The 25,701-nt window shown below is 42.2% G+C and overlaps 1 protein-coding gene and 1 pseudogene across 6 annotated transcripts in view; both read right to left on the bottom strand.

The window, feature by feature from the left end:
• The window catches only part of DEK (DEK proto-oncogene), a 30,654-nt gene extending 17,184 nt beyond the window's left edge, over nt 1–13,470 (bottom strand). For 2 of the 6 annotated variants that reach the window (XR_006202426.1, XM_042937806.1), the window contains exons 1-7: nt 13,286–13,470; nt 12,713–12,872; nt 9,407–9,508; nt 9,049–9,158; nt 7,976–8,070; nt 6,066–6,186; nt 1,458–1,646 (exon numbers count right to left, since the gene is read on the bottom strand). Coding sequence is in view for 5 of the 6 variants with exons in the window: in XM_042937806.1 (XP_042793740.1) it covers nt 1,458–1,646; nt 6,066–6,186; nt 7,976–8,070; nt 9,049–9,158; nt 9,407–9,508; nt 12,713–12,863 (768 nt within the window). In the remaining variant the exon portion in view is untranslated. Of the gene's footprint in view, nt 1–1,457; nt 1,647–6,065; nt 6,187–7,975; nt 8,071–9,048; nt 9,159–9,406; nt 9,509–10,653; nt 10,678–12,712; nt 12,873–12,996; nt 13,095–13,285 lie in introns of those variants that run through there. The other 4 variants (XM_042937809.1, XM_042937811.1, XM_042937807.1 and 1 more) reach the window with 3 other exon arrangements.
• Nucleotides 13,471–25,243: 11,773 nt separating this feature from the next.
• LOC122220885 lies at nt 25,244–25,347 on the bottom strand (annotated as a pseudogene).
• Nucleotides 25,348–25,701: the final 354 nt, after the last annotated feature.

Raw genomic sequence — 25,701 nt, 5'->3', positions numbered from 1 at the left:
TGCCCAAAATCATTCTCGAAGGTACAGCTGGAATTTGTACCTAGATTGTTTCCAAAGCTCATGCTCATGCTGACCACTCAGAGCCTGGAGCCTGCTTCAGAGTCTGTGTCTCCCTCTCTCTCTCTGCCCCTCTGCCACTTGTGCTCTGTCTCTCTTAAAAACCAAATAAACATAAAAAAAATTAAAAAAAAAATTTTTTTTAAAGGTTTTAGGAAGCATAGTGAATACATGTAGTCGTAACCCAAAATTTGTTGAAGAATATTACTGCAAAATTGCTATTATTATAGATCCACATATAAACATGCTTCCCTCCTAATGTCCTTAAAATCATTCCATAAAAACCTTAGGGCTAAGATTATTCATCTTCCTTCACACCAAAAATATATTATGAAACACCTGCTAGATTTGTAATATTCTTTTTTAAGTTATGAAGCACTTTATACTTAGCTTTATAGAAATCTTTAAAAATTTGACATTAAAATAATCATGGATTTAAGTACCCAAAAACAAATACACACTCAGTTCATCACATCTTTATTCCTTCTAATCCAGTAGTTATCAACTGGAGGTGATTCCCCCCCTGCCCCACCAGGACATTTGGCAATGTCTACAGATATTTCTGATTTTCATAACTAGAAGTTGGGGCGGGGGTGCTACTGTCCTCTAGTGGGCAAACATACTATAATGCACCAGATAGCCCTCCACAAAAAAGAATCATCTTGGTCCAAAAAGTCAAGCCAATTAATCAAGTCCCTAAATAAGACAAAGGAGATGACCCAACTTACAGAGCAAATTCTGACCACTGAAGGGGACACCAAAACAAAGTATAAAAGAGTCTCTATCAAAACATTATTAGCAATAATAAGAAGTCACTTCCTTGACTGAAGCTACATACCAAGGAAAGGGTATAAGCTAACTCTTTAAATGGTTCAGAGCTCTCCTTTTCCTCAAGTTTCACTTGGGAAACTTAATGCTCTCAAAATTTTACTGATATTCCCAAGTAAAAGAAAATGGCAGGGATTCCTAAGTGGTACAAAACTTGCCCACCCACCAAATAAAACTCAAATGCTATTATGATCATTAAATCATCCCCAATGAGTTGAGAAAAACTGGTGGTTCTTAAACCCCTTGCTTTCTACATAAAACAGAATAAAATGGCTCCGTGCACGCACTCTCCCACTTCCCACTGATCTACTCTAATCTTCAAGGTCCAGTTCAAGTCCAGCCCACACCAACCTCACTCTTCCAACTCCCAAGCTCTCACATGGCCATAAAACCAAAAGCTCCAAAAGGGAAAGAATTTATACTTAACTATTTCTCTGTCTTTGTAACTAAAAACAACCAATATGGTAGATAGTTTCTAGAATCTGTTTTCTGGCCATACCTGTCATAAGACAGGAATATTTAACTCTCCCATGGAAAGAAATGAGAAAACCCACAAACACCCAACATTTTACCTCTTCTTCGCTTTCTTTATCTTCTTCATCTGAAGACTCTTCCTTGTTTTTCTTTTCATCTTCATCGCTGCTGGATTCATCTGTCAGAATTTCAGGACATTTGGTTCGCTTAGCTTTCCTTGCCATTCCAGAACTGTTCCGTTCCTTTTTGTTGCCTTTGCTAGAAGTTTTCTTAGATTTTGGCAATGGCTGTGTACAATAAAGATAACAACAATGGGCTATTATATTTCCAAGTGAATCATTTTTGGTAACTACTTCTCAACTCAGTTATTCTTCTTGTTCCTATCTCAGGGGATATTGCCAAACTTAGCAGCTTTACAGACAACAATTCATCTTTAATGTATCAAGTAAATCTTTCTGTCTGAACTACCAATACCCCTTCATTTGTGTTCTCACACCTAGGCAAGACTCTTTCCAAATGCTGAAATACATACTCTGTGTTCTGACTAGGATTAGATGCCCAAGTACACACTAGATTAAGCTCAGAGAGTTACTTACATGTGGTCAAGGGCAATATCTTGAGTTAGACTTAGAATTCATTTCATTCCTTGTAAGCATTAATGGCTATGCCAGAGGAGCTTCTTGCTTTAGGGGATGCTCTAATCAAAGACTAGAACCATCCATAAAGGAAATAAAACCTCACTTTACACATCCTGAATTTATGAACTATATAGTTTGTATTCATATTACCTCTGGGCTCTACTTTTGCTAATGTCAGGTTTATATTCTCATTGACTCTAAATATGCAATTAGTGTTGGGTATGTTAATTATGAAACTAATTAAGAAACACAAAATACATGTACTGCTATTACTTTGATATTCAATTAAAGCACGCATATTTAAAAAGCAGAGACCATGTGAAGAAACAATTTGATCATATTAACCAGCAAATTTAATTCTTAAATGCTTTCTTGGGGGAGTATTTGCTAACTTCTGAAATTGAAAACTATAAAATCTTGCATAAAAGATCTGAAAAGATATACACTGAGGAATTAAAATTATTTCCGAAATTATAGGTATCTACTATTTTTATTTTTTCCTGTTATTTTCTGCAATAAGCAGAAATTGTAAGGAAAATCCCAGAACATAACCTTATGATATACAGTTATATAAATGTTAGTGGTAACTGTAGGCACTGTCTTTCATGAAGTTGGCAAAACCGCAGGTTCTTTCTCTCCTAGAAACTTCCAGTCTAGGGGTCACTGTCACCTACACAAAAATTAAGAATAAGGTGGCTGTTTTGTGTATGTTCTGTTCTCAGGTTATGTACAGTTCATAAGATAGCCTCTAGCTGCCCAAACAACCTATTCTTCCGAGAGGCTGACTGGCCTACAGCCAATCTACGTCAGTTCAGAAATTTTAAGTTAGTATGGAGTGATTATGTGTCTCAGTTGGTTAAGCATCTGACTTCGGCTCAGGTGCTGACAGCTCAGAGCCTAGAGCCTGCTTCAGATTCTGTGTCTCGCTCTCTCTCTGCCTCTCCCCTAAATCACACACTCTCTCTCTCTCTCTCTCAAAAATAAATACACATTAAAAAAAAATAAAAAAAAAAATTAAGTTAGTAGACCAATGATATTTCTCAGAGGGGGTTCTCTGTAAGTTTCTATAAAGAAACTTCCTTGAACGTATATGGATATCCTTGTTATACAACCTGTTACAATTACCAGCTAGTACCAGGAACCAAATCCATTTGGATAAATTCTGGAGAAAAGGTGACTCTGACTGTCCAAACTCCCTATTCAATCAATATATGAAATCCAGGACTCAAATATATTAGAAAAGTGTGGTATCCCTTACCATCTCAGTTCAGGAACCAGATACAGGCAGTAAGAATATAATCTATATAAGGAATTAGTAAAGGAGAAGACTGGATGGGTGCAGAATAATCTACACAGGAAAGTGAAAGAATGTTAAACCGTTCAAGTAACCAATCAAGAAAATGCAACTTCCAAAGATAAATAAAGAAGCAGCAATATATAAATATTTTAGAGCCTTCCTGTACTGGTCCTAAAAACAGTTAAACCTTAACCAGAACCCAGTGTCAACAGCATCATCACTTGTTGGAAACAAAATCTGAAAAATAATCAAACTAGAAGTATAACAAAAAAAAGATAGTAAAACAATGTTAATTCAATAATTTTACTACTATGGGGACAAAAATTAGTTACTAATGAGTTTGTAGTGTTTTTATTAAATGACAAAAATGTAGGTAGTACAGAAAATAACTTGAGATTGATATCAATAGATTAAGAAGTAATCATCGCAGAAGCAGATATGAAAAGTGGATACAAGAGTTAGATTCCATAAGAAAGACTGAAAGAGTGGTTCTCAAAATACGGTTCATGGATCATAGGGTTTCCTGAGACCCTTTTAGAAGCCCACAGTATCAAAATTATTTTCATGATAACATCAAGACATTATTTTCTCTCTTCACTGTGTTGATATTTGTACTGACTGCAAAAGCAAAGATGGTTGTAAAATTGCTGGCACTTTAGTACTAATCAAGGCAGAGGCAGCAAACTGCTAGGAGTCATTATATTCCTCATAACCACACACTAGAAGTGAAAAGAAAAAGGTGTTTTAGAATGTCCTTGATGAATCAATAAATACTAGTGATGTTAACTCTCAACCTCTAAGTACGTGACTTTATGACATCTGGGTAACAAAATGGGAGGTACACCTCAAACACGTTTGCCACATACTGAACTTCACTGGTTTTCTCAAGAAAAAGCACTTGCACAATTGAGCTGGGAGCTGAGCCAGCCACCTTTTTCATGAAACACCATTTGTAAAAGAACCATCAAAGTATGCCTTTTCAGACTTAGGTATTTAAAAGACACGTTCTCAAAATGAACGTGAGCCTGTCCCTTTAAAGAAAATAACTGATGATATTTATTGCCAATAATAAATTTCAAAACTTCATATGGAAAATTCACGTCCATAACCATGAACTTAACAGCCTCCTAATACCTAAAGGTTTTTCTGATGAGACAGTGATTTTATTAATTAATGACTTTTTGACAGTGTTTAATGGAAACGTGCCAACATTTGGAAGATCTGCACAATTGAAAAAACCAATAATTTCCACCTGGTGAATGTTGGTTTCAGAGACCACATTACAACTAACCTTTAATAAACTACCACTGTGGAGTTCTGGTGGTCTGTCAGAGAATATCCATAATTATGTCAAAGTTTTTAAAGACACTCTTTTTTTCTAACTACATACTGGGTAAGGCTGGATTTTCTTTACATACTTCAAGCAAAACAATGTGCGATAGATTGAAATCCAGAGCAAATAACAATATAGCGGTCTTTTAAGACAGACATGAAGAGACTTGGAAAAATATAAAACAACGCCATTCTTCTAGTTTTGTTGAAAGTGTAATTTTCATATAATACATTACTTTTGTTAACATGTAGTGGGCTTACTGGTATTTAAAATTTTTTCAAAAAAATAAATAAAATTTTTTCAGTTTTACTTTATAACATAGTAAATATCAAAATAACCCACATAAACAAAAGCTTCTGGAGTCCTCATTAATTTTTAAGAGGGTAATTGGGTCTTAAAACCAACACATTCAAAATCACTGATTAAAAGAATGTAAACATATCCCTCAAAACCTAAACAACTTCTGAATGGCTTCTGGGAAAATGGTATTCAATTTGTCACATGAAATTCTTAAGTAGTACAGGTCTGTCCATAGTAAAAGTTTAAAAAATAGGGAATCTCTCATTTTTAACCAAATTCAAAACACATAAAAAACCCCAAAACCAAACCAAAAAAACCCCCACCATAGCCCTTGGATTTATAGCTATATGACAAAAATATTCTTTATCTGTCTTTCTCCAGCTAATGGTAAATCATACCAAGAGCAAATAAAACCAAAGTTCCAGAGCTATTTTCTGGTTCCTAATCCTTATGCCCTCTCCTCTCCCTCACCGATGGTTTTCCCCTAAACTCCTAGGTCCTCTAGAATTTTCCACAATTTCTTTGCTATCAAAATGAGGAAGATTATGAAAATATTTACTGACAGACTTAAACTGAAAGTGCAAAGTCAGGTAAGTAATACTTTAATAGACATTTGAAGTCAGTAACGAGTCCTATGTTAAACAATTAAGGCAAACCTAATCTGAATTTTAGGAAGAGTGGGGGAAAGTATAAGGCCATTTTACTTCCAACCATTATTCCAGTGTCTAGAAAATACCCAGTTCTATATGCCCATCTTATCTTTCCTCACCTGGTTGAAGGTTGCATATGTTCCCCATCCAGCCTAACACCTCACCCTCAATTCAACCTGTTTCTGTTCTTCCAGTTCCTTCTAGATATAAAACCCTGAATACTTAGTTTGTATTTCTGTCCATTTGACATTAACTTAGTTAATAATTATTTTTCTTAATCTTCTATCTTCTGTATCTGATAAGAAGACAAATCTATATGCCTCCTATGTTATTTCTGTCATGAAACTGGTGCATGTTCTTTGAAAGCAGAAGACACTACTGAATGTTGAGAAGCAATGCTGCTAACAAACTAAACTGTTCCATAAAAAAAGAAAGGAAGGACAGACTATAACTGACTCATTACTGAAATAGTAAAAATTGGTCCTCACTTTGCCAGAAGGCTTTGGATGCATTAAGAAATTCAAGATCCTCTTCACCAGTTCGCTATTTACACCTGATCTCTCCAAATCAAGAACCTCGCAGATGCTCTTTAACATGGCATTTCTAAACCTAAAACAGAAAATGAAAGAAACCAAGTTTGTTATGTAGCAAAGTTTATAAACATTCTCCACAACATAAAGGCAATAGCTAACCACAGTCGCTCAGGTACAAACATTAAAAAAAGCATGGGGGCAGGGGGGAGGCGCCTGGGTGGCTCAGTCAGTCAAGTCAGACTTCAGCTCCCGTCATGATCTTACGGTTATGGGTTCAAGCCCCACCATCGGGCCCTGTGCTGACAGCTCAGAGTGTGGAGCCTGCTTCAGATTCTGTCTCCCTCTCTCTCTGTCTCTCACCCACTTATGCTCTCTCTCAAACATTAAAAAAAAAAAAAAAAAAAAAAAAAAGAAAAGACATCCAACCCAGGGGGCACCTGGGTGGCTCAGTTGGTTAAGCATCTGACTCTTGACTTCAGCTCAGGTCATGATCTCACGGTCCTGATATCTGCACTGACAGTACGGAGACTGCTTGGGATTCTCTCTCATTCTGTCTGCCCCTCCCGTGCTCTCTATCAAAATAAGTAAGTTAAAAATAAGTCCTTCCTTTAAAAAAAAAAAAAAAGCATCTAATGTTTCCTAATAATCTTGATTAATGTATAAAATACAACCAGATAGGATTATTAATAAATTGAAAACACTATTTACCAGTTAAGCTTTTTAAATTAAAAAAAAAAAATTTTTTTAAACATTTCTATTTATTTTTGAGAGACAGAGAGAGACAGAGCACGAACGGGAGGAGGGGCAGAGAGAGGAGACACAGAATCTGAAGCAGGTTCCAGGCTCCGAGCTGTCAGCACAGAGCCTGACATGGGGCTTGAACGACAAACTGTGAGATCATGACCTGAGCTGAAGTCAGATGCTTAACTGGCTGAGCCACCCAGGCACCCCTTTAAAGTTTATTTATTAAGAGACAGAGAGAATGAGCACGTGCTTGCAAGCAGGGGAGGGGCAGAGACAGAGAGAGGGAGAGGAGAGAGCCTCAAGTAGGCTCCGAGATACCAGTGCAGAGCCCAACTCAGGGCTCAAACCCATGAACCAGGAGTTCATGACCTGAGATGAAATCAAGAGTTGGACACTTAACCGAATGAGCCACCCAGGTGCCCCTACCAATTAAGTTTTAAAGGTAGTAAAGGAATAAACTAAGTCAACTCACTAGAAAATAACGTAAGAAGTTTTCAATACTATAAAATTCATGGACTTAATTTTTCTGGTTGGTGATTATAAGACCAGTGCTCTAACCCCTGAGCTATGGAGCCAAACATAGTTAGTGATTAAACACTAGATTTTCCCCTCAGCACTCCTGCTGTGATGAAGGAATAATCATCTCTATTATTTACTCTTTTTAAACTATGAAGGATTTAATAAACAAAAGCTCTTAAGAATATATCATCTTGCTTGCATTGTGGCAAAGAACATGTTTTCATCAAATTGATTATTTTCAAAATAGTTTAAATGGTACCTACAAGCTGGGGGAACAGAAAGGCTGGCGGGAGATAAAGGAGGGTGGTGGATTTTTCACTCTATTCCCAAGACTTGAATTTTGAACTGTCTGAATGACTTATTTGCGTATGCTTCTAAGAAATAGAAGCATTTTTTAATGTGTTTTCAATAATCTTAACAGTAACTACTTATGGGAAACTAATGAATATCCCAAGTTAATAGCTACAAAGAATGTTAAGATCTTGGCATTAAAAGCAAAGAATTAGCAGTCCACTAAAAATGTTTGGATGGTCTTATTTAAAGGTTTAAAAATTAACTCAAAATACATTGATCAAAACACAATACATGTAAAAATAACTTACTTTTTCAACATTTCTTCCTTCTTTTTATATTGGACACTTCCTTTTTCAAATGGAAAGCCACTGAACTGACCCACATTCTTCTTTAATGAGGACACCTGAAAATGTTTCCTTTATTATTAATGCTATTTATTACCCAGTAATGTACATAAGAAAAATTCAAAGCCAACATTTGTATTTTCAAATCTGTTTCCCAGTTATAGTATTGGTTTATTCAACATTTCTTAACTCACAACTGAAAATAGTATTTGTCACTCAAATATTAACGTTATAAAAGGCTTAAAAATTTAATTCTTTAAAAATAACAATTTGAATTGAACAAATTTCCATCTGGGAATTTTTATTGACAATTAGAGAACTACAACTAAATGTTATCTGACAGTATTAGGGGATGTGGAAAGTCACTTCTTAAAAAAAGATCCTTTCCCCAAGTAATACACATTACTAGTAATATTTATTTCTTATATGAGAGAGTCATGGATTTTATTTTTTGAAAAGAACAGAAGACCTCCAAAATCCAAAAGTTATACGATTTAACAGTAATGAGACTTGTGTAAATTAGATTGTAGTGAGATCAAATGAGATAACACACAAGATTCTAACATCAAACTTCACTTTGTCCTTGCAAAACCGAAAGCAGTTTCCTCAATTATATGAAATAGATTTGTTTTAACAAATCCCCAAAGAATTACCACCTAATTTATCAGATATTTGCTCAAAATGAGATACAATTACACTTTATCATTTTTTCTGAATAGCTGGAAACCTTCCCAAAATAAATTTCTTCTAATACATTTAAAGATCACTAAAATCACCACAATTAAAAAAATTCAGTTTGGCATAAAAACTATACTACAAAGCCTGGATATTACAATCCTAACTGCTAATATCCAACTATGTATTCTGTGATAAATCATTTAATAAATGTGTGTTTCAGTTTGTTCATTTGTATGGTACAGAAACTGAACTAGTTGATTGCTGAAGTCCTTTCAAGAACTAAAATTATATGCTTCTATCGCACAGTATTGCAATACATAAATATGTTACTAGATTAAAGACATAAAAAAGGTCTTAACTGTGCCAGGTCTGTTGTAAAGTAGTTTATGCAGATTTCTAAGTTCATCCGTTTTCTTTTTACTCAGGAAGAAATGTATCCTTTCAATTTCACAAAGTTTCTGTCCTTTTCCTAGGAAAAAACACACCGTGATAATTAAAGTTAAGCACTATTATGTGTTAATAGATTTACAGTTATTTTAATGATGGTTATTTTTACAGCATAATTTATTTATAGCTTTTGCTCAATAGGGCAAACTAAATGAAATTATACCATTAATACATAACTACTTAGTAAACACTAAAAACTGAGCACTGCTGACCATAATTTTCATATTTAAACATTTTTAGTGTAAAGTGAAAAGAACAGAATAAACTTACCTTGTGCAATTGTAAATGGCTCTCTCTGTAAGGAAGAGACTTGCATGGTCAATCTCTCCACTTTTTTCTTTTCCCTCTTGCCTTCCACGATCAGACTCTTTTCTAGAAATTAATTTAATACTTCTTAAATAACCAGAGGCTTAAAGAACATACTAATTTTATTGGATAAACATATAAGGAAAAACTGCAGAAATCTCTAATACTTTACTCTTCTCCTGAGCATGGTTTTGAGAAGCAAATGAGAGATGAAAAATAGTAAGTTAACAACATCACTGAAATCTTTTTTTAGAGTAACATTTTATTTGCCTGGCAAGTCACAAGGGATCCAGTTTAAAAAAAAGATCAGAAAGCAAAAAACTTTTATTCAACTACAATCATTGCTAATGAAAGTCCAGTCACTTTGTGAACTATCACCAAGGCCGACTCTTTAATTAGACCTAATTCTGTTGATTGCAATTTAGTTTATGGTACATCATCAAATAGCTAGCTTGGGCTGAGTTTATAAGAACTTCAAAAAACATACAAAGAAAGCAATAATTCAGCAAGCTGACGAAAGAAAAACAAGGACCTTAGCTAAGGCAGAGCAGCCTAATGTTGCTATAAATAGGGCAAAATTCTACAAGTTCACATTTACTGCAACTGACTGGGAGGACATTATTTTGTAGTTCAGTAAATGTTTATAACAGTGGTCATAAATCATTCTAAAAAAAGTTAAACTGTTTATGGTGTGGACTGCTTTAAAAAAAAAAAAAGGCTACAGGGGCACTTGGGTGGCTCAGTTGGTTAAGCGTCTGACTCTTGATTTTGGCTCAGGTCATAATCTCATGGTTCCTGGGATCGAACCCCAAGTAGGGCTCATCAGCAGAGGGCCTGCTTGCGATTCTCTCTCACCCTTTCTCTTTGCGCATGCATTCTCTCTCTCAAAATAAACATTAAAAAAAAAATGCATAAACATTTAAAAACATTAAAAAAGACATATAACATATACTTAAAAACTTAAACCTTTAAACTTAAATTTCTAAAATGATTTACACCCACTGACACAAATTCAGATAAAAAAGAGAACACTCTATCACTGAACGTCTTTTCATTCATTCAGCTGAATGCTTGTTTTGTGCAAAGCCTCACTAGATACTAAGGGGGGGGGGGGATGAACAGATGATGAAGATACTGAATATCCTGAAAGACATCACCTCTACTGATGGTGTTTAGTCACAAATATACTCCAAGGAGAAGGCGATACACACCTTAGGAAAGATACAAATAAAAGTTCTCCGAGTTGAAGACGGTAATTATTTTTGGATTAAGGAAAAGCGATCAAAACATTTGGAGGTGGCTTTGAAAGATTTGGAGACGTAAGGATTCGCGCAGAAAAAACGAGTAAGGATAAAGGGATTCCGGCAGGTATATTCTGGCAATGGTGTGCAGAGGGAAGAAAACACAGTCTAAAGCAATCCCTGTTATCCTGCTGCTGAAACCCTGACGGACTTAAACCATGTGCTTGCCTCCGATTACCATCTATGAGCTAATGACTCTCCCGACCTGCATCCAGTCAAGAGCTTTCTAAGCTTCACATCAGCTGTCAGAGCCGCCAGTGGACAGCTCCCCTTCGTGTCCTCCAGGCACCGAACTCCGTGCGCTCAAACAGAACTCCGAATCCTCTCCACACTTGCTCACCTGTGTGAATTACGTTTTCCAGAAAATGGTAATATAGTCAGCTCGGCTGCCAAAGACACAAAGCTAAGAGTCATCTTTCATACTAGCCCCTCCCCACCCAAGTCAAGTCCACCCTTCTTTGGCAGACTGCGCTGTCCTGTTTCTGAGATGCCCCAGGAGTACAGTCAAATTTTCAGGGCTGACTGGGATAAAAACCTTCACAATTTTAGTTGCTCCACAAACACGTCAAAGGAAGGAAACAATAATCAATTAGAACAACTGCAGAACTCCTTGGGGGTAATTCTGGAGAAAAAAAAAAAAAAAATCGCATTCTGAACGATCATCTGGCCCCTAAGCATTACTGTATCAGCCACAGGTAGTATTTTTTCACGATTTCTGTAATTTTTTTCCTGACAGAGGAGTCCATCATCCCTGTGGTATAAAAACTTGGTCTTTAAAAAGAGACTAAACAACAAACAAAAAATCGGAGGTAAAAACACTCAGAAAATTCTGGACTAATAGTTGAGATACTGCAGCCAATTTTTAGTTATTGTATTGTAACTTGAAAATAATTTATAATTTTCTCCAACCGCTTCAGTACTTAAATGTGGAAATGCTCCAATCTCAGAGCACCTACCACGTCTAACAAACAAAAAGGCATGCCGTGTAATCTCAACCCAGATCGTAGGTATAAAATGCTGACCTGGGGCTGGCTGAGGCTTAAAAGAAATGGGACACTTAAACCCGGGTCTGGAAAGAACACTTCAAACTTCTTCCCAAGTTTGGCTGGAGCCACCTATTAAACCAACCTGGATTGGCCTAATATCATCAAAGGACGCTAAGAGGACTGTGATACAGATTTTTTTAAGCGACTGGAAAACATTTTAGGAACCTGGCATACCCGGAAGTGGTAGTGCCCCGTGCATGTTGGAGAAAGTGATGCTCTATCAGTCCCGCATCCGGTAAGGTCCTCCTGCTTCAGGCCTCCAGGCAAATAATGGTTAACAGTGCACTCCTGCAACTCCAAAACTGAGACCGGTTTCGGAGCTCTTTCACAGTTCACCGCTTTCGTATTTAACTACTTTCTCCAGCAGCAACAGCTTTCGCTGGTGTTTCCCCGTGAGAGTGAACTCCCCCGAACCTCTGCAAAGGGCCTCTGCTGAAGTTCAGCAGATGCATGAAAAGTTGTCAAAACATTTCCAGGACTAGCATGAATAACGTCTTCACGTCTGCATGTGTGGTTTCATGAAAGACCTCGCAAGAACTTCAAAGGGCAAAACACCTGTACTTAAATTAGCAGAAGATGAAATTAAAAACAGCAACCCTAGCGACTTCAAAAGCCAACAAACAAGTCTTAAAAACAGATCTGAAACTTAGAAACGTCCTGTCAAATGACGAAAACGTTACGAACGCCGATTGCTGGCCACAAGTCAACCGCAACTCCCAAATGCGTAAATAACAACGCCAACAGCTATTTTCTACCAACCGGAATTCACCAATTCTCTGCCACTGCTCAACACCAAAAAGGGATAAATCTCGCCAACATTCTCGCCAGAGATCCCTCCGATTCTGCGTCTCCAGGCGCAAAAAAGGAGGCAAGAAAACGGTTTTCTGTGAAATCCATCACCAGAGACGCGACTTTTCTCCCACCTTTTTCTTCCTCCTCCTCCTCTTCCTCCTCCTCGTCGTCCTCGTCCTCCTCTTCACTTTCCTCTCTCGGGCCGGGCATCTCGGGCTCTTTCTCGGACGCGGGCTGGGCGGGGGTTCCCTCTCCCTCTGCAGCTGGGCCCGAGGAGGACATGCTGTCGACCTGCGGGCGGGCAGAAAGCCACACGTCTCGGTCCCCTCGGCCCCGGCGGCAGGGACGGGGCGGCCACCGAGACCTGCCTGACCCTTCACGGCCCCAGGACGCCGGGGGCCGCGGGAAACCCGACCTCAAAGTTGCCTCCTCCCGCGGCCGGGACAGCAGCGCTTACTCCCCGGGGACGGCTTCCCTCCGGCTGTGGGCATTCCCGAGGCGGGAAACCGCGGGCGCCGAGCCGCCCCTCCCTCCGCCGGGCCCGCGCCGCCCCCCGCCCGCTCGCGCCGGCCCGCGCCGCCGCCGCCGCCGCCGGCCGCCCCGCGTCCCCTCCCCCCGCCCCAGGCCGCCGTCCAAATGGCCGCGGCGGTGCGGGCGGGCCCGCGGCGCCCTCTCGGCCTCCTCTGCCCCGACGCAGCCCTCACCGCCGGTGCCTGCCGCCGCGGGCCTGGCGCGCGAAGGCACGAAGAGGCTCCGGGAGGCGGCGGCGAGCGCCGAGGAGGAGGCGCGCGGGCCGCTCTCAGGCGTGACGCTCGCGCCGCGCTCTCGGCTCCCCCGAATCAACAAGATTTTCAAAATGGCGGTTCGGGAAGGAAAGCGGGAATGCGGCGGCCAATCAGGGCCGCGAGCTGGGAGTTGGCGCGCGCGGGTGGGGGAGGCGGGGCAGCCGGGCGCCTCCGCGGGGAGCCCGGGCCGGGGTGGGGCGGGGCCGCGAGGGGTCGCCCCGGTGGCGGGCGGAGGGACGGCGCGCTCCCGGGCCGCGCGGGCCGCCGCTTGGGCTCTCCGCTGGGGAGGCGTGCGGGCCGCGCGTTCCGGCCGGCCGGCCGGCCGACTTGGCGGGGCTGGCCGCGAGAACGCTAGGGGGCCTGCCAGGGCATTGTCTCCTCGGTTCCTGCCCGGAAAAGGGGGGCAGCCTGCGCCCGGGAGGGGCGGGCGGCTGGTGGTAGAGAAGTTTCCATCTCAGGAAGTCGCCACCTGCAGTATTTCACAGAGGTTGAAGGGATTGCTAAATGAGTGATCTCCATTAGGGTCCAGAGATCGTGCTGGGGGTGAGCCCTGAAACCGCTGTATTTCGGAGGACCCCATGCCTTGTTTAAGTTGCGCCCTAGGGAAAAAGACCCAACCACGTTCGAAGTTCACGTCACCAGAGACAAGTCGGTTTCCAGATCTGTAAATGTAGCGAGTGTGTTTGTGCGCGCGATTTCCAGACCTGTAAATGTAGGGGTGTGTGTGTGTGTGTGTGTGTGTGTGTGTGTGTGAGAGAGAGAGAGAGAAAGAGAAAGATACTAGAGGAAATACGGTATTGCCCAGTAACACCCGTGAATGTAGGGTGTGTGTGTGAGAGAGATAATAGAGGATGTCCAGGATTGCCCAGTCCAGACCCATAAATATGGGGGAGATAATAGAGGACATACGGTATTGCCCAATCCACGCTCGTAAATGTAGGGGAATTGTGTGTGAGATAATACAGGAAGTACGGTATTGCCCATTCTAGGCCCCTAAAAGTAGTGTGTGTGTGTGTGTGTGAGAGAGAGAGAGAGAGAGAGAGAAAGAGAGAGGGAGATAACAGGAAATACGGTATCGGCCACTCCAGACCCTCCTCCCAGAGTTCTAGGCCAGCTCCGCAGACACCTTTGAAAACTCATCGTTACCAAAACCGAATGTAGTATTTCTGCCCCTTTCTGTATGTGATGCCCTTCGTTTCTTCCCCCTACTCAACCACAGCTGTCCAAAGGATCCTATTACTCAATGGACTTCATGGAAATAGGATGAGTTAAATTTGCCTGAATGGACTCCAGATTGCAGGGCATAAATGAGACGTTTTCTTGGAATCCTCTCTTTTCCTTTTGTGCCCCTAACGAGAACAAACCAATTCAGTCGTTTCTACCCTCCAATCTTATACTATTTTCCCCACTTTACTGATGCCACTCAAATTCTGTTCACTCTTTTGCTTGGATTTCCACACAGCCTCACTGTTCAGGTGGTTTCCACATTACCACCCCCACCCCCCTGCTAGTCACACAGCAGCCAAGGTGACTTTTTTTTTTTTTTTTTTTTAATCTCAGATTGGGTACTCCCTTGCTTAAAACTCTTCAGTGGTTTCTTACCATACTTGGAAGAAAATTCAAAATACTTATGGTTTGGGGTGGGGGGTGGGGGGCGCCTGGGTGGCTCAGCCGGTTAAGCGACCAACTCTTGGTTTCAGCTCAGGTCATGATCTCATGGTTCGTGAGTTCAAGCCCCACATGGGGCTGTGTGCTGACAATGCAGATCCTGCTTGGGATCTCTCTCTCCCTCCCTCTCTCTCTCTCTCTCTGTCCCTCCCCTGCTTGCTCTGTCTCTCTCAAAATAAATAAACTTAAAAATATACTTACGGTTCACAAAGTCCTATGTAATCTAGTTGTTGACATTTCACCTCTCTGAGACCTTTGGCTGTTGCAACCACACAAGCCTTCTTTGATGTTCCCCCAGAAAGCCTGGCTCATTCCTACCTTTGAGCTTTCTACTTTTTTTCCTGCCAGGATCGTTTCTCCCTCCATCTTCAAATGGTTTGCACCTTCACATCATTTAGCTTTATGCCCATGTGCTTCTGCTACCCCTACGCCATCACTGTTCCCTTTCCATCCTTTTCCATTCCTTCATGTATCATTCAGAAGTATTTGCTGAGCACCTGCCTCCTGCCCATCACTGGGAGCTAGGGATCAGGACTAAGCCCCTGCAGTCTTCAAGCTTGCATTCTGGTTGAGACAATGAACAAATAAGTGACTGTATTGAGTGACTAATTTTGTTAAAGGTAAAGCAGGCTAAAGAAGATAGGAAGTACCAGTAAGGTGGACGGGACTTTATTTTGCATATTTGATAACTGTTAATAAGATGACATTTGAAAAGAGACCTTAAATAAATGAGATTGCTGGAGAAAGACTGGAGATTCTCAAGAATCCTCTCACGTAGTGAATGTAGGGTATAAGAAGCAGAGAGGAGTCGATGATGACTTTTGTTTTCTGGTTCAATAACTAGAAGAATGGAGTAGCTGGTTACCTAGATGAGGAAGACCTCTGGTTGAGGGGTGGGGGACAGGGCTTCCTTTTTCTTTGATGGGGGAGGTGGGGAAGGGAATCAGTTGTTTTGTTTCGGACCTACTAGGTTTGAGATTCTTATTAATCTAAATGGAGATTCAGAATAGGCAGTTGGATGTGAGAGTCTGGCATTCAGGGGAAGAAGCTCTAGTCAAGATATAAATTTAGCACTTGTCAACATGTAGATGGTATTTAAAGCCCCGGGACTGGCTGATATTATTAACAGAGTGAATATGGTAAAGATGAGGAGAGGGTCAGGATTGTACCCTGGAGCTCTCCAGTGTTTAGAAATTCAGGAGAGAAAGAAGAACCAGCAAAGGAGAGGGAGCTACTGCAGCCAGGAAAGGAGGAGGAAAATCGTGGAAAGCTGTGTCTCGGAAAGAAGCCAGATGATTGTCTAAGAGGGAGAAAGTGATCTCTTGGGTCAGAAGCTGCTAAACGATCAGGTGACAAGAGAACTGAGCATTGTCCATTGGCTATCACGATGATGCGTTATCAGTGACAACAGCTGTTTCTGTAGGGCTGATATTCGTGAAGGTGCCAGGAGTGAGGCTATAGTGAGACAGGTAGGCAAGAAATGGATTTAGACACTTTCTAGGAATTTTCCTGTTCAGTGGAGTGGAGAAATGGAGCGGGAGCTCAAAAGGAGTTTGGTTTTTAAGAAGGGAGAGGGGCGCCTGGGTGGCTCAGTCCATTGAGCATCCCACTCTTGATTTCAGCTCAGGTCATGATGTCATGGTGGTGAGATTGAGCCCTGCGTTGGGCTCTGCACTGGGCACGGAGACTGCTTGGAATTCTCTTCTTCCCTCTCCCTCTGCCCCTCTCCCCTGCTCATGTGTGCTCTCTTTCTCGAAGAAGGAGAAGAAGAAGGAGGAGGAGGAGGAGGAGATTACTGAATGTTCATATGATGATAGGAATGAATCAGTAGAGAGGGGGAAAGTTCATGGTGAAAGAGAGGGAGGGGACAGGAGCTGGAGCTGATCTAAGGTAGGTACGGTAGGGATATCAAGTTGGCTTCTCTGTAAGTGGATACTGAACCAGAAGTTGGGGTGCAGATAGTTATGGGAGATCAATACCTGTGAAAGGAAGGGAGGGATGCAAGATTGGGCAGAAGAAGAGGTCAAACCTAGGCAGAACTGATGAAGCCTCTGCCAATCCCGTGGGGAGCTCTCGAGGAGTGCTCTTCAGAGTGTCCTTCCTGGTCGGACTTTCAGAACCCTGTCTTGCTTAGCCACTGCGTGCACGCCACCCCAGAAAGGGCATGACTTCAGGCCAAGTGACTCCATGGCTGCAGCAGACCTGGAGGGAGCTGATAGATGGGCTCTCTGTGGCTGCGCAGCAGGTCCTGCCTTGACGGGGGATCTGGGTGGCACATCTCCATGTAGACCACAAATGAGAGGTTGTCCTTGGATGGGACAGTGGACATTTTCTACACAGTAACGAGAGAAAGTAGAGCCTATGGGTCCAGGCGCTGGGTGGGGTTTGGCACACAAAGTGGGAGTTTTAGAAGTTATTCCTTTACGTTTCTCAGTGAAAGCAGGAGCAGAATCACTGACAGCGAGCGTGGGAGGAGATCGTGGGAGGTTTCAGGAGAGAGGAAATGTGAGCTAGTCCTGGAGAATGGGGATGAGTGGATTAGGGAAGGTAGTGTGGTTGCCAGGATGCTTCAAGAAGGACCCAGTGACATTGGTGTTCATGAGGTCAAAGCACCAGTTAGGCTTATGGTTTTCCTCCAGCTATATTCATCTACTTGGGAGTAGCTGGGAATATGGCAAAGGTTTGGGTACAACCAGGTTGGGATTTTGCCAGGCAAGTACGAAGAAAGGAGAGAGGGAGGAGTGAGTTGAGGGTATGGACAGGACACTGGATATAATGATGGAGCACAGAATCTGAGCTGAGCAGGGAAGAAGGTCAGGCAATGAAAGGGGTGAGACTTAGTGAAAATGGGTCAAGATCCAGAATTTCACTACCCAAAAGTTTTACTGTCTTCCCCACTAAAACGTAAGCTCCTTGTAGCCGCAGGCACTTTGGTTTATTCATCGCAGTATTCTCACCCTCTGAAGCAGCCCCCCCCCCCCGCCCGCGCATAGTTAGCGGTTAATGAATATTTGCCAAAGGAATGCACACCTAATTCTTATTACTCGCTCATCACGAAGGTTCAGAACGCTTTTCGTTTAACGTGATGAGATGATGTGTTAGGACTGGGCAGGTTAATTCGGCAAAAGTTCACTTTACAGCAGTTTAGCGGCTTTGTTTAACCTCAAAAGTTTATTTCTTATGCTATAAAGCTTTCCATCAGTTGAGGCAACTCCCAGGGCTTCTATTCAAGTGGTTTACTCATTGCTCTAGGCTACTTTGATCTTGTTGAACCGCCATCTCTGCACAAGTGCTTGGAGTTCACGGGGCTAGGGGAATAGACCAGGAGGAGGACTCATTTCTGCTCTTCTAGGGTTCTGCTCACTGGCCAGTGGCCAGATTAGTCATAAGACCCCACTGAACTGCAAGGAATCCAGGCAACATGGGGGCACATGTGGAATAATTGGTGAGCGTTGCTGTCTCTGCACATAAGGGTCTGTTAATTGCAACCAGATAAGGCACAGTTGAGATGAACAGTGCTTGTGTGTTGGTTTTATTTTGGAAATACTAACAACGCTGATTCTTAAAACTTTTTTTTCTCATTTTGGCTTGAGAAAGTTTTTACATACACTGCACACATATATCTATCTTTCTCATACACATATCTAACTCTTACATGCACATATCTATCTTTCCCAGACCATAAGCTTCGCGGGCAGAGACATGTCCATGCTATTTATTATTCTCTCCCAGTTCCTGGATCAGTGCCTGATTCATAGTAGATACTTTAAAAATATTTGTTTAATTGAAATGAACCCTTTCGGTTCTTAGTGGCATGAGTCTATTGTTTGGATGCTATTTAAAGACCTTCCAGCAATATATCAACTCAGTAAATTAACATGGCTTGAATAAACTGATGACCAGATTCTTATTTAAACCTCGTCATAAATATAAATATAGTGACCCATTTGGTCCTTCTAAAAACAAGATATCATACTCTATTTTGGTAGAAAGAAGCTGGCCAAAGTACACAGTTTAGTAATTTGAGATTAGGTTTGAAAATATGTGACTGCAACAATATCCAGTTGGTTGATAGACTGGATATTCTTGCTGTGACAATGGCCAGGGAAGGCTGTTCAAGGTAAGCAGTAGGAGAAGTCGAGGGAAATAGTGGTGTGATTATAAAAGTTGGAGGACCAAGGATAAGTGGTTACCAGATTTTGGCCCTGGTATGTAATTTTGCTCTATATTTAGCAAGTATTGTTTGTAACATAGTTCATGAGTATATCCTTATCAGCTGTTCCATTGAATGAGACCAAAGAAATAGCGAAGCATGGAGCTTTGGTATTATTTCCCTTGTTGACTGTCAACTAAGATCATCTGTGGCGAAGGGGGCTTTTGTACCTATGGACTAATATTCAGTGCTTAGATTATATTTAGTGCCATCTCTGTTGGCCAGGTCATAACATCAGAGGCAGTGAAGTGTTTTCTACTACAAGTTGGCTAGAAATCATCAACATTGTCACAAGAGTATCCAAATGGGGTGTTGTCTTAGGCAATAGATATATCTAGATCACACCCATGTTTACCATTCTCAGTTGGCTTCCCATATTACACACAGGACAGAATTCAAACCTGCAACAAAATGTATGACACTCCGAGCCTTTACTTGCCCAGCTTTATCACCTACTCTTCCTTGCCATTCATACAGGCAACCTATCTTTTTTTCTCCTTCTTTCCTCCCTCATTCCTTCCTTCCTTCTTTCCTCTCTCTCTCTCTCTCTCTCTCTCTCTCTGTCTCTCTCCTTACATTTTATATGAGATATAATTGGCATGAAATAAAATGTACATAAAATATCCTAGGGGAACCTGGCTGGCTCAGTTGGTACAACATGAGTCTCTTGATCTCAGGGTTGTGAGTTTGAGCCGCACAGCAGGGGCAGGGTTTACTTAAAAAAATAATAATAAAAAGAAGGTATCCTATCAGATGAGTTTTGACATATGTTTACAGCATGGAACCATGACCACAGTCAAGACTGGGAACATATCCACCACCTCCAAGTTTTTTTGTGCCCCTTTGTTATCCTTCCTGTCACCTGTCCAATCCCTACCCCTGAATAATGACTGATCTTCTTTCTGCCACTATAGAAAAAAAATACACCTAACTCTAAAATAGTCCTATAAATTTTGTTTTGAGTATAGCCTTTTATGAACTTATTCTCTAAATGAACTAGAGAAGGCTTGGGTGAGTATTTATCCCGTAGGCATTTTGGGTTTATAAAATTAAATTTAGAATAAACACATATTTGCAAATTAGGAAAAGAAAATTGTCCCATCCACATCTCAAGTTAATGCAGTTGTTCTCAAGTGGGATGGGTGTGGGAATTTTGCCCCCAAGGGATTTCACATTGTCTGGAGACATTTCCGGTTGTCACAACTTGGGGAGGTGCTACTGGCATCTAGTGGGTGGAGGCCCAGGATGCCTAATACACAAGACAGCCCTCTCAACAAGAATTATCTGGTTCAAAACAGCAGCATTGCTGAGACTGAGAAACCCTGATAAAATGCAATGTACTTTCTTTAACTTGTGCTCCCCAAAACTGCTCTCATAAAGACCCAACAATCATCCCCAAATAGGCAATTGAAAGGCTTCTTCTGAGTGCTCCTAGAATAGTATTTAGCTTCTCTACAGCATTTGACACTCTTTACCATCCTCTTCTGTCTTTTAAAGTTTATTTCATTTATGTTAATAATCTCTACACCCAGTATGGGGCTTGCACTCATGACCCAGAGATCCAGAGTCTCATGCTCTACTGACTGAGCTAGGCAGGCACCCCATCATCCCCTTCTTTCAAAACCCCTTTCTCTTGCATGACAGTGTCTCACATGGCATTGCTTTCTCTTGGTTCTCCTCCTCTGTTAGCTATCCTGCCTCTGTTGATGTTGATGTCCTTCAGGGATCCCCATAGGCTCTTGGTTCTTATTTTACACGTGATTTTTCTGGGTGCTCTCTTCCACATCCATAGTATGAATGATCTCTAGGTTGATAAAGTCCAAATTAATGCATTTAGCAACTTTCTCTTTGAGTATCCTACTCTTACCCACTATTAGATTTCTTCACTCAGTATCCTGTCGATATCTGAAACTCAATAAATCAAAAACGAAACCCATTCTCTTCTCCAGCAAATCTCTCCCCTTTGTACTGATTCATCTCATCTCTTTGTTGTCCACCTTGTTGCTCAGACTTGAATATTTGAAGTTATCTTTGGCTTTTCCCTTTTCCCCAACTCCCCACATCAAGTTTTCTGGATTCTAAATCTCTAGATCTTTCTTTTTTTTTTTTTTTTTTTTTTTTTTTAAATTTTTTTAACGTTTATTTATTTTTTTTTGAGACAGAGAGAGACAGAGCATGAACGGGGGAGGAGCAGAGAGAGAGGGAGACACAGAATCTGAAACAGGCTCCAGGCTCCGAGCTGTCAGCACAGAGCCCGACGCGGGGCTCGAACTCACGGACCGCGAGATCGTGACCTGAGCCGAAGTCGGACGCTCAACCGACTGAGCCACCCAGGCGCCCCATCTAAATCTCTAGATCTTTCTAACACACCTTATCTTTCAGGCCGTATTAGCTCTCTCCCTAAATGCTGTAATAGAATCCTTCCTGGTCTCTGCCTGAAGCCTCATCCTTACTGAAAACCAAACAAGGAGTAATCTTGCAAGTTCTACAGACTAACTATTGCGTTTGTTTAGCAAACACAGGTTAAGCTTTCAAAACTCAAAACATTGCCTTCTCTGTGAAACATTCCTTGTGTCTCTGTGAAGTTGAGATTCCTCCTCCCCCTGCTGTATGTTCCTCTACTGCTTCCTTCCTATCATTATTACAGTACTTATGAAATTACATTGTAATTACTTATGTGCCTACCTTTATAATAAACTTTTATTAAGTTGTCTGCCTAGAGCTTTTTCTGAAGAGCTGCCTTACCCCCAACTCCACAAATACCCTTCCCTCTTCATCCCCAGTTCTGTGCTGGCCACCATCTCTATAGTCACACGAAGAACTCTTGTGGGCATGTGTTTACATCATGACCCTGACACCTCCTCTTCCTTGACCTGGGCATCTGACCCAGGTAAGGCTGGTTAATTCCCTCCCTGAAAATTTCGAATTGAGAGAGAGAGAGAGAGAGAGAGAGAGAGAGAGAGAATATGAAGATGAAAGTGAATTAGGATAAAGGAGGAACAAAGAATCATGATTATATTCAATTTGCAGCTCCAGATTGCTGAGAAATCCCGTCTGTATCCATGCATGCAGTTTCCAGGTGAGAGCCCTGCTACCTTTTAAGCAATTCCCTTTTCCCCCTTTGTTGTCTCCACTGCATTTCTGTTACTGGCAACCATAGTATCCTAATTCATATATCTACCTACTGTGAAATTCAAGGACAAAGACTCGCCCTTGGTTATCTTTGTATATCCAGTATTTACTATCAAGATACAAAACACAGTAGCTACAAAAATATCTATGGAATGAATCAAGGAAGGAAGCAAGGAGGAAAGGAAGAGAGCAGAAAGAAATGAAGAGAAAGTAAAAGGAGAAACAAATGAAAAAATATGACGGAAAATTGAGGAGAATACAATTCTAATGAGAGAGAGAGAAGGCAGTACATCACCTTGAAACAACAAAACAAAGAAAAATGAAGAGAGTGCTCTAGGGGTAAAATATTTGGCTGTCTTGGGGGACCTGGCTGGCTCAGTTGCAAGAGCATGCAACTCTTGATCTCGGGGTTGTGAGTTCTGGCCTCACGTTTGGGGGCAGAGATTACTTAAAAATGTTTGGCTGTGCTCTGTTCTCCTGTCCTAAGGTCAGCCTGCTTCCCCCTACCCCCACTGCTTTCACCTGTGCCCATTTGCTCTCAGAGGCTGGTGAGAGGACCCAGCAAGAGCCCCGGTGCCTCCCGGCACCCCAGCCCTGGCACTCATGCTTTCCTTTAGATCTGATTACAGCCCACAGTGGTTGCAGCAAGGTAGCTGAGCTCCCAGCCATATGTGTCTGCAAGCATGGCATCATAGAAGCACAGTGAACTTGGATTTCAGACAGATGGGTTCAGATTGAAGAACGTCAATAACTGTTGGTAAACAACATTTTCTCTCTAATTTCTACTTACTTCCATTGTTTCTCAGTGTTTACCACCACTGACCCTCCTCTGCCTCCACGCATCCCTTCAGGGAAAGTTTGTCTCTCTAGGGACTTGTCATAGGACTGAACTTAGATGCCACAAAGGCAGGAGGATCTGCACACTGGTATGCACCGAGTAGTGCCCGTTCTAGAGTTCTCCGCGTCTGTCTCATCCCTACCTCCCCTCCTCATTTGTTTTCTGCTTGCAGCCAGCAGTCTTTCTCAAGCAAAAATCTGATCTTGTTACCTTGCCTGTGACGTTTCAATGCCTCCCCATGATCTGTGGAATCAAGTGCAATTTTAAAGCACCGCCAGCAGGGGCGCCTGGGTAGCTCAGTCGGTTAAGCAGCCAGGCTGTTTCCGCTCAGGTCATCATCTCACAGTTTGTGAGTTTGAGCCTTGCATCAGGTTCTGTGCTGACAGTGTGGAGCCTGCTTGGGATTCTCCCTCTCTCTCCCTCTCTCTCTGCCCCTCCCCTACTCTCTCTATCTCTCTCCCTCAAAAAATAAAGCTAAAAAAAATTGTTTTTTAAAACATGGCCTAGCAGACTCTACATAATCTGGCCTCTGCTTACCTCTCCAGTTGTGTCTCTCCAGCCTTCCTCCGAACCACTGGCACTCCCTCACCCAAGAAAGAATCCAACAGCCATCATGAGCTTCTTGAAATTCACTGAATTGCCCTGTTCTTTCATACCTTTGGCTTTCCTCCACGCTTTTCCGCTACTGGAAAACTCTTTCTCCTGCTACTCTCCTGTCCCTGGCCAAGTTACATTCATTCTTCAGGTCTCAGCTTAAAAGCCACTGCCTCTGGGCTTGTTGTAGACTACCCTCCAGGTGCACCAGAATCATGCATCAGCATCGGAGCATCTACTTAGTTTTTTGTTTTGTTTTGTGTACTTATTTATTTTGAGAGAGAGAGAGAGAATGTGGGGGAGGTGCAGGAAGAGAGAGAATCCCAGGGAGGCTCTGCACCTTCAAGCATAGAGCCCGATGCGGGGCTTGAATGCAGGAACCATGAGATCATGACCTGAGCTGAAGTCGGATGCTTAACTGAGCCACCCAGGCACCCCGAGCATCTAATTTTAACAGCTGTTCACTGTGTATCCCTCTATTCAGCTCTGTGAGGTTAGGGATGTTGCTGTTCTTTTATTTTTTTATTTTTTAATGGTTATTCATTTTTGAGAGACAGAGTGCAGGCAGAGGAGGGGCAGAGAGAGAAGGAGACACAGAATCCAAAGCTGGCTCCAGGCTCCAAGCTGTCAGCACAGAGCCCCACACAGGGCTCGAAGTCACGGACTGTGAGATCATGACCTGAGCCGAAGTTGGTGACTCAACCAACTGAGCCACTCAGGCACACCATGTTGCTGTTCTTATTAATTCTTCTACCCCTAGCACCCAGCAGTGTCTTGAACTAGCAAGCTTTCAATAAATGTTGGCAGAATTAAAAAAAAAAAAAAAAACACACACACAAAAAAAACCGGAGTCTCTTTAATAGCCATTTCCATTGTCCAGGGCTCTGTTACAAACTTGTTGTTTCTTCAGTTGATTCCTGGCATCCTTAAAGTTATGAGTGACATGACTGGCTATGAATGAATAATGCTGTGATGCCTCTAACCTATTCCATAAGTATACATCACATTGATAGGTAAATGAATGAATGAATAAATGGAGTGCCAGTTAACAAATCACCTTCCACATTCCCAGTAGGGATTATGTCACCACTCCCAGCTCCTACATGTTAATGATACAGTGATGTTTCCACAGATCCCTTCCCGTCGTTCTTATCTTTTATATTATTCAGTATGCTCTGCCCATTGCTGCTTCGTTGGCCTTAGAACTCTCCTTCAATACATCCACCTGCTCCCTCCCAGAACTTTGGCTTCAGAACTGCCTCTCTCCTGAGAAACGGAGGCTCCAGACATGCTCAGTAACCAAAGCCAGGTATAATTAAATGCTTTCGCCTTGACTTGGGGCCCTGACAGGTGGCAGGTGTGGACAGTGCTGGCAAAAGAGACCTGACCTGTCTTGTCTTGCATAGCTGAACATACCCTTCTCGAGGCCAATCTAAAGTCCTGGCAACCCAAGTTTAAGTAGTGGGGACGTCTACATTTTTAAACTGATAAGAACAGATACTACACTTGATCTTAGCCAAAAGGCCGAGAAGCGATACATTTTTAAAACAGTAAGATGGAAGGAGTTATTTTGGAAACATTAAGATGACTGGCAGGCGATTCTCAGAGCACAATCAAGCGTTAAGTGATGTGGTTAAGGCTAGGGAGGACGGAGGTGGCAGGGACGAATGGAAGTGGTGCCTGCCCTGAACCTCGCTGGGTAGATGGAAGATTTTAAAAGGGGTTTTCCGAAGTCGCCCAGCCCCAGAATTTCAAGGACCACAGTCGCTGCCCCTTCCGAAAGAGAGCGCATTTCTGGGGGAGGTGTGTGCGTGCACGCGCCGGGGGGAGGGAGGGCTCGGGAGAGGGGCCACCGCTCTCCGGAATAAACAGCAGGGGGAGAAGGGGAGC

Source organism: Panthera leo, chromosome B2 (genome assembly GCF_018350215.1).
Source record: "Panthera leo isolate Ple1 chromosome B2, P.leo_Ple1_pat1.1, whole genome shotgun sequence".
Classification (NCBI taxonomy): Eukaryota; Metazoa; Chordata; class Mammalia; order Carnivora; family Felidae; genus Panthera; species Panthera leo.
This window is presented reverse-complemented; position numbering and strand designations above follow the sequence as displayed.